We start from the raw sequence: 12,122 nt of genomic DNA, 5'->3' as shown, positions 1-12,122 counted from the left end.
CTAAGGGAGCCCCTTTTTCGCCCCCACCTATCTCCGTGTTCATCTTGGCCGCCTCCAAGGCGCTCACCACTCGCGGCACATTCTTGGTCATGGACTCATGGCAACATAGGTGTTGTCGCTGTCACGCGCCATCGATCTGGTAGAAGGTCGCAGTCAGGGAGCTCGCGGGGTTTAGGGTGCTCTCCCCATTGAGTATGCCGAAGATGGGGTTGTCCTTTTCCTGGAGGAGGGCTTAGGGTTCGTGTCCTTCCCGGACTCAAGTCGGCGTGCTGCCACAAGACTTCCTGCCAGACTCTTTCCGATCCGATCTACAACACGTCTGCCCGAAACACGAAGTCCTAGCGAAGCAAGGGTGGATGCAGCTGCAACAAGCCCCATCGCATGAAGGGGCGTGCATGGCATGGCAACGTCTCCGGTGGGCAGGAGCCAAGGGGTCGCGCGCTAAACCCTAACATCTTTTTTTGAAAGACCTAAACCCTAGCATCCACCTTGCTCTATATCTTGGGCCGTATCAAAGCCATGTCCCTAATCACAACCTTGCTTGGAGTAGTAATTCTCGATATCTTACCCTACCTGGACTTTCTTCTCTAGAAACCTGGAGCTTCCGCCCGTGCATATCTACCTGGACCTTCCGCCCGTGCATATCTAGCGGCGGCTACATATACTTGGCTCCTATCGATGTAGTACACGCCCTCGATCAAGAACACAACGAGACCATCGGACACCCATCGAGAGACGTGAGATTCTAAACCATGGTTCGGCCGAACCTATGGTCCACGCCGTAGGATTGCCCAGCCTTCTGCATGTGGATCCGTGTACCATTTGAATTCAAAAAAGGATCAATTAAGGCCCAAACAGCCAGAGGCCTCGTTAGTCTCTTTGATTCCAGCGATTAGCTGGCACAGCCCTAGGCCTGCGGAGGCTAGTTTTTTTTCATCGTAATGATGGATGGCACACTTATCTAAAAGCTTTAGCACTTGAGCCGATGGATGTTGGGCAGGACCATGAATAAAAAAAGCTATCCTGTGCTCATTCATTTGTGGTACTGTTCATCTTCCAGGCTGCTACATATAGCGGATGAGGAGCCCATTCTGCCAACAACTCCTTTGCTCGCAGCATGAGAGCTCCATCCGGCATGGATAGCGAAGAAGACACCTCTTTAGACCATCAGCACATGGCTGTTGATCTCACTCCTGCCGGCATGGATACGCTCTCTAACAGGTATTTACCCCGTTCAGTGGCCATCAGAAAGATGCCGTCTCATGTTTGATTTACATACTTATCTTTTTCCCCTGAAAAAATTACTCAAGCACCTGCGACCCCCTCCTTTCAGATCAAACAAAGGCATCACCGAGCTATCAGATTGTTCTAATCCTGGCTGTGGTGTTGTTGATTCAATCACAGCGAATCCAGAGTTCTCAGAACTGCATTCTGGAAGATCGGCACCTAAGCGGAAAAGGTAGTACATTTTGTTTTTTTACACTGGGATTTTTTAACTATTGTTAGAAGTAGTTTTTCTGTGGTGTACGATGGTGATAATGGCATAATTTATGAACTGTCAAGTGTCGTTTGTGTTGTTAATTAGTCTTGTTCGATATTTACAGCGAGGTTTTCAATAGTGTGAACCATCAGCAAAACGTCAGGTTTTGTGTGTAAATGACAGCTAGTTTTTTTATTAGTACTATTTTAGACTATATTTGCCGCCGTTAAAATTCATCAATGTTTGTGAGTACAACAGGATGTTCTTCGGAAAACATATCAACACAGTCTTTTAAGCAACACAATCCAAAAAATCGTGCTTAAAAAAATATTTAGCATAGTTTTGTAAGCACACTTTGCAAACAGGTCATGTTTTATTACTCCTCGGTTGTTTTGTTTCTCTACGTTTTTGCTGGGTCGTTACGTTATTATAACTTTGTTTTAATACTCTATAACGGTTTTGCCGAAATATGTAGTAAACGGGAAGCGTTTGAAGGAATGGACTACAGAATTGCCCCTGCAGTAAAAAGTCCGTTCCAGAAGTGTGTGGAGCGCGCTGCTTTTAGGGGTGATGCAGATGTGTTCGTTCCAAGTGTTGGAACAATCTTTGATTCAAAGGATGAAGCCTACGATTTCTACAACATGTTCTCTTGAGAGTGTGGTTTTGGTATTCGCTATGGAAAGAGTAGCACTAATAACAAAAATTACAGAACAATGCAGGACATCGTTTGCCAGTGTGCGGTATGCATCATTTTAATCTTAATTGTTTGTTTTTGTCTCGGTCGGATTATTGGTTCATACTTTTTTTTGTCTGCCTTTCACTCTGTGTCTTTACCATTATTACAGGGCAAAGAAGAATGGCCCAACACAACAACATGCCGCATTGGTTGTGAAGCTCGTATAAGACTACATCAAACTGACGACCATGGATGGTATGTGACCGTTTTCATTAACAAGCACAATCACCCACTATCTGTGAAGTGTGGCGAGAAAAAACAGTGGAAATCACATAGCGTTATAAGTCCTTTAGCAAAGGATTTTATTCGTAACCTCAGGGAGAACAACATCAGGTTTGACCAAATATACAACATATTAGGGTCAGGTCTTGGCTCTTCTCTAGGCGTGCCTTTTAGGAAGCAGACATTGAGAACTCTCTGTGCAACCATAGCTCATGATTCCATCGCTGATGATATAGCCAAAATGTAACACCCGGATAATCATGCTACAGTAATCTCACGCTAATCTTGCCACGTCACCTCCGTTACTGTTGCTAACCTCGCCGCATTTCGAAACGGAGTCAAATTCAAATTTAAAATTTAATCAAACGATAAAAGTTTTCAAACATCAAAACAAAAATGTTCGGTGGGTGCCAAATAATACACTGGTAATTATTGTGGAGAAAACTCCTTTTTAGAAAATGCCTAAGTATTTTAAAATGGATTAAAAGGTGAAAGAAAATAAATAAAAGAAAATGCAAAACAAAACAGGAAAAAAAAAAAAGAAACAACCCCCCCCCCCCCCGGTTGGGTCTCGGCCCAACTGGCCACTGGGCAAGCCAGGCCGGCCCAGCCGGCCCACCCCCCTGCTGCCCCTGGCCTATTAGGCCCCCGCCCGACCAAACCCTAACCTACCCCGTCGCCCCACTCTTCCCCCCCCCCACGTCGTTCCCCCACTCCCCTCCGTCCCGATCTGGACGCCGCCGCCCCGGCCCCGTCGCCTTCCCCCGCGCAAGGACGCCGCCGCCTCGCCGGAGCGCTCTCCCCCGCCGGACTGCCTCCCCTACGCCGCCGTCCCCGCCATCCCCCTCGACCCCCACTGCCGTGACCCTGCATACCCACGGTGAGGCCACCGGCCTCCGTCGCCCGCCCCCTCTCCTCTCGGTCACCGCCGCCCCGCTCGCGCTCCGGCGCGCCCAGACGCGCCCCCGCCACGCCTAGCCACGCACCGCGCTCACCGTCGCGCCCTCACCCCGGCTCTGCCTCGCTTCGCCCGCGCCTTGTTCGACCTCGCCTCGCGCCGCGCGCCCCCCCTTTCCCCCGTGCGCCCCGCGCCCGAGCTCCGGACGGGCTCGCGTCCGCCGCGCTCCTCGCCGTGAGCCCCGCCTCCCCTGCTGCTGCTCCACGCCGGCGCGCCGCCCTGGCCCCCCTGCTCCCTGGTCGCCGGCGGCCCACAGCGCCCAAGTCGGGTGCGCCCCGCGGGCCAGTGCCCGTTCGGGCTGGGCCCGATAGCCCAGCACCCAATTGCCCCCCTGGCCCAATGACAAACGGGCCCCAGCTAAATAAAAATAAAAATAAAATAAATTAATAATAATAATAAATTAATTAATAAAAATTAATTAATAAATAAATAAAGAAAATAAAAATAAAAATAATTTTAATTAATTAATTAATTAACTAAATTAATTAAGTTAACCAATCCTGTTTATATTAATTAAGCGGTAATTATTTAGCTAAACACTAATTAACCTAAACAGTGAATGACAGGTGGGTCCCACTGGGCCCACATGTCAGTTGACTTAGTCAACCCCTGTTGACTGCTGATGTCAGCATGACATCATGCTGATGTCATAAATCCAAATTTCGTATTAAATTAAATAATTAATTAAATTCCAGAAATTAATAAAATCTTTAGAAAATCATATCTTTTAATCCGTAACTCGGATTAAAATATTTTCAACATGAAAGTTGCTTAGAACGACGAGACGAATCCGAATACGCTGTCCGTTCGTCCACCACACCTCCCTAACCTATCGAACTAGCAACTTTCCCCCTCCGGTCCGTCTGTCCGAAAACGCGAAACATCGGGAATACTTTCCCGGATGTTCCCCCCCTTCGCCGGTACCACCTACTGTCGCGTTAGGACACACCTCGCACTGTTCATTGTCTTGTCACGCATCGTCATGCTTATGTTTGCATTGTATTTACTATTTCTTCCCCCCTCTTCTCTCCGGTAGACTACGAGACCGACACTGCTGCTGCCCAGTTCGACTACGGAGTTGACGACCCCTCCTACTTGCCAGAGCAACCAGGCAAGCCCCCCCTTGATCACCAGATATCGCCTATTCTTCTCTATACTGCTTGCATTAGAGTAGTGTAGCATGTTACTGCTTTCCGATATCCTATCCTGATGCATAGCCTATCCTTGCTACTATTGTTGTTACCTTTACCTGCAATCCTACATGCTTAGTATAGGATGCTAGTTTTCCATCAGTGGCCCTACATTCTTGTCCGTCTGCTGTGCTATACTATCGGGCCGTGATCACCTGGGCGGTGATCACGGGTATATACTTATATACTAAATACATGACACATGTGATGACTAAAGTCGGGTCGGCTCGTAGGAGTACCCGAAAGTGGATCTTTGTGGCGGAGCGACAGGGCAGGTTGAGACCGCCTAGGTGAGAGGTGGGCCTGGCCCTGGTCGACGTTCGCGGATACTTAACACGCTTAACGAGATCTTGGTATTTGATCTGAGTCTGGCCATTTGGTCTATACGCACTAGCCATCTACGCGGGAGTAGTTATGGGTATCCCGGCGTCGTGGTATCAGCCGAAGCCTTCGTGACGTCAGCGACTGAGTGGCGCGCGCCGGATTGGACTGGAACGCCACTAGGCTAGGTCCGCTTCCGGCCGCGTACGCAACGTGCAGGTGTGCATAGGGCGATGGGCCCAGACCCCTGCGCGCATAGGGTTAGACCGGCGTGCTGACCTCTCTGTTGTGCTTAGGTGGGGCTGCGACGCGTTGATCTTACGAGGCCGGGCATGCCCCAGAAAAGTGTGTCCGGCCATATGGGATCGAGCGTGTTGGGTTATGTGGTGCACCCCTGCAGGGAAGTTTATCTATTCGAATAGCCGTGTCCCTCGGTAAAAGGATGACCCGGAGTTGTACCTTGACCTTGTGACAACTAGAACCGGATACTGAATAAAATACATCCTTCCAAGTGCCAGATACAACCCGGTGATCGCTCTCTAACAGGGCGACGAGGAGGGGATCGCCGGGTAGGATTTATGCTATGCGATGCTACTTGGAGGACTTCAATCTACTCTCTTCTACATGCTGCAAGATGGAGATGGCCAGAAGCATAGTCTTCGACAGGATTAGCTATCCCCCTCCTATTCTGGCATTCTGCACAATCACCCACTATCTGTGAAGTGTGGCGAGAAAAAACAGTGGAAATCACATAGCGTTATAAGTCCTTTAGCAAAGGATTTTATTCGTAACCTCACGGAGAACAACATCAGGTTTGACCAGATATACAACATATTAGGGTCAGGTCTTGGCTCTTCTCTAGGCGTGCCTTTTAGGAAGCAGACATTGAGAACTCTGTGTGCAACCATAGCTCATGATTCCATCACTGATGATATGGCCAAAACCACTAGTATACTTCAGGATATGAGTGCCACAGATCCGGACTTCAAAGTTTGTGTGCAAGTAGACGGTGAAAGCAGGGTGAAAACAGTAATATGGTGTAATGGTAAAAATCGGCTGGATTATGCACATTTCGGTGATGTGGTTACTTTCGACACCACTTACAGGACCAACCTGTATAACATGCCATTTGGGCTTTTTGTTGGTGTGAATAACCATTTCCAGTCTATTATTTTTGGCGGCGTCCTCATGGTTGATGAAAAGACTCCCACATTTGAATGGGCATTCAGAAACTTTATTGACTTGATGGACGGGAAACATCCTACTACTATATTGACAGGTCAGATTATAAAAGTTATCTTCATACATTGTTGTAGTTTGTCAGGTTATACATATGCTATTATATGTTCGCCTTAGTTTGATCATTCTTCTTTGGTACTCCTACAGATCAATGCAAAGCTATGCAAAATGCTTTACGAAGTACAATGCCCCACACCCGTCATAGGTGGTGCAGATGGCATGTGTTAAAGGTCTTGAAAGAGAAAACTGGACACGTGTACAACAAACATTCTGCCTTCAAGAAGGAATTCCACGCAATAGTAAATGAAGAGACGGATGTAGAATCATTTGAGCGAATGTGGCATCAATTGATTAAAAAATACAAACTTCAAGGAAACAAGTACCTTCGCAGGATTTTCAAGTGGAGGGACATGTGGGCAATGCCATACTTCTTGGGCACATTCTGTGCCGGGATGACCAGCACGCAACGGAGCGAGAGTGCGAATCATCTCCTCAAAAAGTTCATCAGCAGATCATCCCCAATGCACTTGTTTGTTAAGCAGTACAACAAATTGCTTGATTCCAGGAGCCAGGCAGAAGACGAGGCAAATTATGTCAGCAAGCAGGTATAAAAGGCATGCATGTATTTTGTTTATATAGTATGAGTACTACTCCAGCTACTATCTGACATTATTTTATTTTATCTCACACATTATATACTTATTCCACTGAATAACAGACACGCAGGCGGCTTGTAATTGGCGCTACTATCGAGATAGATGCAGCGGCTGTGTACACGAAGGCCTTGTACGAAAAATTTTCACACGAACTTTTTAGATCAGGCTCATTTGATGCACGGCGTTCCAAGCCTGGACACGTCTACAAGGTCAAATTGTCGCCGCAACTAGCCTTAACTGATTATGACAAAAAGGTATTCACCGTCAAAGTGGAAGACGGTGGGGACTTTGTCACATGTGATTGTGGATTTTTTGATCATGTCGGCCTGTTGTGCTGCCATTCATTAAAGGTATGCACACATTTTTTTCATTATGGTCCTATGTCATGCGTCTCAAACTCATTTTTACAGCACCGCATTAATGATTTCTCATCTGACTTGTAATTTTGTTTTTTCAGGTATTAGTACAGAACAATATTGGCAAGATTCCACCAAGGAATATAGTCAAAAGATGGACTTTATGGGCAAGGGAATCGAGACCACTGCACCTGGCAAACGAGGGTGAAATGGGGGAGTTGTCTTCCCAAACTACGTATAGAAGAAATGTTCTATATGTGGCTGCTATGGACCTTATCAAGGAGGCAGAATCCGGGTCTGAGTGATTCCAAACGGCGTTCGCAGCTATATGTGAGGCAAAAGAAAAAATTGCAAGTAAGAAGGCTTCAGATATGCTTATTGATATTATCGCCGAACAAGCAAATCCTGTCCGGCATACCATAACTGATATTGGGTCAGAAACCCAAATTCTTCCTCCACAACGTGTGCTGTCTAAAGGACGACCTAGCTCCCTTCACCCAAAGAGTCGTATGGATTACATTGTGGCTAAGAAAGCTAGAAAACACTACAAGGACGGCCCATGCCATGCTCATGAAGATACTGCCGGTCCAATGCCACCCCTTCCATCCAAAAAAAAAGGATTGTGAAGTGTAGCCTATGCATGATTCCGGGGCACACAAAGGGTAATTGCAGTGCTAGGGGAGTCTGAGCGCAAATGTTCTCATGTGGTTATGCAAGTTTATGTTCAGTGTCACTTTATTTAACCTGTAGCGTCCTTGGTGTACTATGTTTTGTACTGTGTTTTATTTTTACATGAATCCGTATGTTCATGGATTTTTGTTATCTTTTTTTTGCGGCTCCATGCATGATGAATTTTCTTTTCTAACTTATATCGACAATCTCTTTTTGTTCTCTTTTTGTTGGTCCTCTCTTTAAAGCCTTCAAGAATATAGGACAGGTTTTCACACCCGGCCAACACACGACGCCATAGAACGCCACACCCACGCCACCATGCCGCCCACATCCCATGGTCATCTGGCAGCACCGAATACACGGATTTTCCCATGAGCATACCGCTACCACCCCCATTGTCGTCCCAGGAACAAAGACCTTGACACCATCTCATCCGAGACCCGCCGCTATTCAAGAAAATAGAAGATTGGAAAGGCCCCGTCTTTCGCACCCCTGGCCATCCCAAGCACAAATACCCGATAGGGCGGCCCAAATGCTGGCCTCATCGACCCGTCCTGTTGCACCCAGTGAGAGACTAGTCCGGTCCTAGTACCGGGGCGCGAGACGAGCGACAGATCACGGCTGGGAGATGTCCAGCCCTTCGACGAAGGCAGCACACGGACGACGATGGAAGGGAAAGAAGGACAAAACAAGCTGCTAATCGATGGCCGACGTCGAAAATCTCTAGCCGCCGCCGCAAAATGACCTATACAATCGCCACGAGCCACCACCATGTCTTACCGCCTACAGTATCGTCTACGGAAAATGATCAGATCTAGTTACGCCGAATCGGCTAGATCCAGCTACTTCTATAAGAGGCCACCTTGTGAAGCCTAATGCGTCGACTCTCGCCGATGCCAGCGTGCCGCCAACTCTCGCCGCCGAGCCACGGAGAAAGGGTAGAAGAAGCCTCGCCGCCGACGCCAGCTGGCCTTAGTCTGGCGGCATGCCCTCACGATGACTCCGAAGTACGAAACAAGCCGCTCATCTATTGGCCGACGCCGGATATGTCCAGCCGTCGCCGTGAAACAACCTAGACCAACGCTATGAGCCACCACCACATTGTGGTAGATGCCACAAACATCTCCATCTCCCTAGAATACCGGCGCCCCGCCTATAGTCATGAATACCGAAAACTGCAATACTTAGCGCCGCCGCTGCTTTAACAGGCCACCTCGCGAGGCCTAACGCGTCGGCGCCACCGTGCGCCGCCGACCACCCGCGTCAGCCGCAACCAATAGAGGGTATAAGAAGCCTCGCGCGCTTCCGACGCCTGGCTTTAATCCGGCTGCGCCGAGGGGACTGGGCGAAGGTAATATGGCTTGCGGCGCTAGGGTTTGCCCTCCGGAGCTGTGCGCGGGAGACATAGGCCATCCCTACAAAGTATGTGAAGGAACTTTTGTATCTTAGCGGCTGGTTGTCGTAAAACTATTGTAGTAATAAAAAATGTGGAGTAGATTGGTTTTCGGATATTTGTTTCAGATGTCAATATCTGAATCCTTCGCCTAGATCTAAGTTACCTCCGCGGTAGTTGTATGTTCTTTTGCCACTCCTATGTTCGTTTGCGCCAGCATATACAATTTGTTTTTGAGAACATTTACAAACAAGACAAACATGAACACGTAATATTTGATTTAAGTTTTCGAATCAAACATCATTTCACGCGGACAACAAAGTATATGAAGAAGTAGAACTTAGGCATTAAGTGATGTAGAACACTTAACATAGTCATTAGCTGTCTCATGGACCAGAAAATACAAAACAAAGTGCATTTTACGACTGACAACAAATAGTCTCATACCGAATTACGGACACTAACACTGACAGACCACAACACACACAGTGTGTGAGGGCTTTTAGGTACACATGGCATCATAGACATACAGCAACTTTCAGTCGCAAACATTTTTATAGTGAAGAAAGATGGATAGTCTTCATGAGAATGTTGCTTAGACGCCGTTGATCTTCGTAATGTTGGAATCCATGGTCATGAGCAGGTATCCAAGCACCTTCCTATGTTCGAGCAATCCTTCCTGGAACAGTTTGATTGAAAAATAGTTGAGTTTTCCAACAATATTGTATATGCATTTGATGAAGAATAAACATTTCATAGGACACCGAAAAATGCAGCAGCGCAAACAATCTGATACCTGGTCCAGCACAGGTTTGGCTTGGTTGTTCGTCATGTTCCTCGCAGCATATGCAACATATATCGCATCATTTGGGCTGTTTTTTTAAGAAAAATGATGAAGTATTTCAGCAACCTGCAGATATTTCTTACAAATGATAATTAAGACTCAATGTTTGTTAGAGCTAACCTCGCTCCTGGACCCCCAGTGTGTTTGATGATGTTAAAGCCCAGTGCACTAGGAATAGTTGCACCTAGCACAATAGACATGCAGTGACCCAGTGCCAGAAAAAGATCATAAGCTTTACGATGGTGGTTGGCCACAGCTATGGCGGGAAAATCACCATTGACCACAGGGTCGTACACATGCACTGTTGTATGTGTTCCCTTAATATTGTAAGCGTAGCATACCCAATTGACTTTGTCATGTAGTATCACAACTACCTGATATTGGAAAAGAATTGTTATTGTTCAATACTACATTTCTCATAGATTTAGTTCTACCAAAAGATGAGGCAAAGAAAAAATTGTGTACAATTTTGTCGATGTATAGCAAGGTACCTCTTTGCAGTCCTGGACCTTGTATGGTACACTTGGACCCCTGAAGAAGTGCCCTATGGCTTCCAGAGGTGGAGTTCCATTGTAAATATTGCACAAGTCCTAAAATAAAGTTACATTCGTTAGTTGTTTTGACCACGCCGAATTATTTATTATCTTAGGTACTTATCACGAACTCTTGAGGAAGGAAATGACGATTGCGCAAGCGAGAAAGATGCTCACACGCCTTGTGGTCAACCTCATTGAACAACACAACTACAGCTGACATCATGTCATTCTCAAATGCACCGCTGAGCTGCTTCTTCAGACTAGTCCCTGTTATAATCAATGGCATTTGTCCAGGGATGTAGATAAATTTCCTGCATGACACGGATTAGTTGATATCTTTGTTTTGCAAACTTGTGTGAGGCTAAATGCCAAATGAATTTCATGCAAAAAGAAAAAAAATACCTTGTTAAGAAGTCGTCTGTAGCAGCAAACAGTATCCATCGGTATAGCACCCCAGCACGGGCCTGCTGATTTTGAAGGGACTGTGCAATCATTTCGTTAGCATTAGATGGTCCAGCTTCCATCTGTTGAGCTGTTCATTAATTCATAAGAAAGTCAATATGTTTTAAAATTTCGTTTAAAATTACTAATTGACAATCTAGAACACTCACCAACAGGGTTCACGATAGGTGCATTGCGTATGTGGTCGAAGATTCTCTGGCTCATATTGTTTTGCCCAGCCGCAGCCATTGATATCATAGTGAGCACATGAGCTTCGTTTTGGAAAGAAAAAAATCTGTCAGCAATTGTTTACTTTGAAAATGAGTAGAAATAAAAAACATGTCACTCAACCAGGTATCTCACATGGTATGTTAGCTACAAACTGTTCCAGGTCTGGTTCATTGTCCATGATAGGTGGAGCCATATCAAGTGGGGTTGCATCGACAACATTTTCTGGAATGTTAGGAGCTGCTACTGATCCTCTTGCCCCTGTAGTGGCATCATGTTTTTTAACCTCACGGAGAAACTCAATGCTTGGGGGACCTAAATCAAAAATGTTTTGTAGATTATCAGTGATAAGCATTAGTTTCTGAAATATCCAACTGCACTAAACATAAGAAAACACTAAAGTCATTCCAAACAACAAAGAAGTTTTATTTACTTTTATCACTTTTCTTGTTGCTACAGCTGCCTGGGCCATCATATATTTTGAAGGCACTGGCTTTTGTTAACTCAGCAATCCCCTTCTTGATAGTTTCAAGAAGATTCTCTGGTTGCTGGACCGGCATGTCGACGTTTCCTACAATGACATGGAAAAATACATGCGAGAGATATCTTGAGCACTTTTGTTCGACCATAAAGTATTGTTGACATCAAATTCACTTTGAAAAACACTTCATGTACCGTCATGCCCACCTTTCGACCCGCTCTCCACTTTAGCCTTTCTCTGGAACACTATTGTAGGCTTAGCTTTTTTGCCTGTAGAAAATTAAGTATTATGGTTTAAATTTTATCCCCTAAAAGGTTAGAAACCTCATGCATCAAAATAGATTTTGTTGTGGCGAACATTTCACCTTCG

General features: G+C 46.1%; 2 protein-coding genes across 2 annotated transcripts; both read left to right on the top strand.

Moving 5' to 3' along the window:
• Positions 1-385: 385 nt before the first annotated feature.
• LOC120970760 (uncharacterized) lies at positions 386-2,140 on the top strand. The gene is made up of 3 exons (XM_073497376.1): positions 386-1,221; positions 1,334-1,459; positions 1,956-2,140. Exons 1-3 carry the CDS (start codon positions 1,118-1,120, stop codon positions 2,131-2,133), a joined length of 408 nt encoding a protein of 135 aa, XP_073353477.1. The 5' UTR covers positions 386-1,117; the 3' UTR covers positions 2,134-2,140.
• Positions 2,141-5,870: 3,730 nt separating this feature from the next.
• Positions 5,871-7,463, top strand: LOC123495590 (protein FAR1-RELATED SEQUENCE 5-like). The gene is made up of 4 exons (XM_073497835.1): positions 5,871-6,186; positions 6,294-6,751; positions 6,865-7,152; positions 7,260-7,463. The coding sequence occupies exons 1-4, from the start codon at positions 5,871-5,873 to the stop codon at positions 7,461-7,463; spliced, it is 1,266 nt and encodes a 421-aa protein (XP_073353936.1).
• Positions 7,464-12,122: the final 4,659 nt, after the last annotated feature.

Source organism: Aegilops tauschii, chromosome 4 (assembly GCF_002575655.3).
Source record: "Aegilops tauschii subsp. strangulata cultivar AL8/78 chromosome 4, Aet v6.0, whole genome shotgun sequence".
NCBI classification, from domain to species: domain Eukaryota; kingdom Viridiplantae; phylum Streptophyta; class Magnoliopsida; order Poales; family Poaceae; genus Aegilops; species Aegilops tauschii.
The sequence above is the reverse complement of the archived record's forward strand: the minus strand, read 5'-3'. Positions and strand labels throughout refer to the sequence as shown.

Coding starts and splice junctions, on each gene's coding strand:
- LOC120970760 (XM_073497376.1), top strand. CDS start 1,118: ATGAGAGCTCCATCCGGCATGGATAGCGAAGAAGACACCTCTTTAGAC. Junction 1,222..1,333: donor ATGGATACGCTCTCTAACAG/GTATTTACCCCG, acceptor CCCTCCTTTCAG/ATCAAACAAAGGCATCACCG. Junction 1,460..1,955: donor TCGGCACCTAAGCGGAAAAG/GTAGTACATTTT, acceptor CGAAATATGTAG/TAAACGGGAAGCGTTTGAAG.
- LOC123495590 (XM_073497835.1), top strand. CDS start 5,871: ATGAGTGCCACAGATCCGGACTTCAAAGTTTGTGTGCAAGTAGACGGT. Junction 6,187..6,293: donor TCCTACTACTATATTGACAG/GTCAGATTATAA, acceptor GTACTCCTACAG/ATCAATGCAAAGCTATGCAA. Junction 7,153..7,259: donor TGTGCTGCCATTCATTAAAG/GTATGCACACAT, acceptor TTGTTTTTTCAG/GTATTAGTACAGAACAATAT.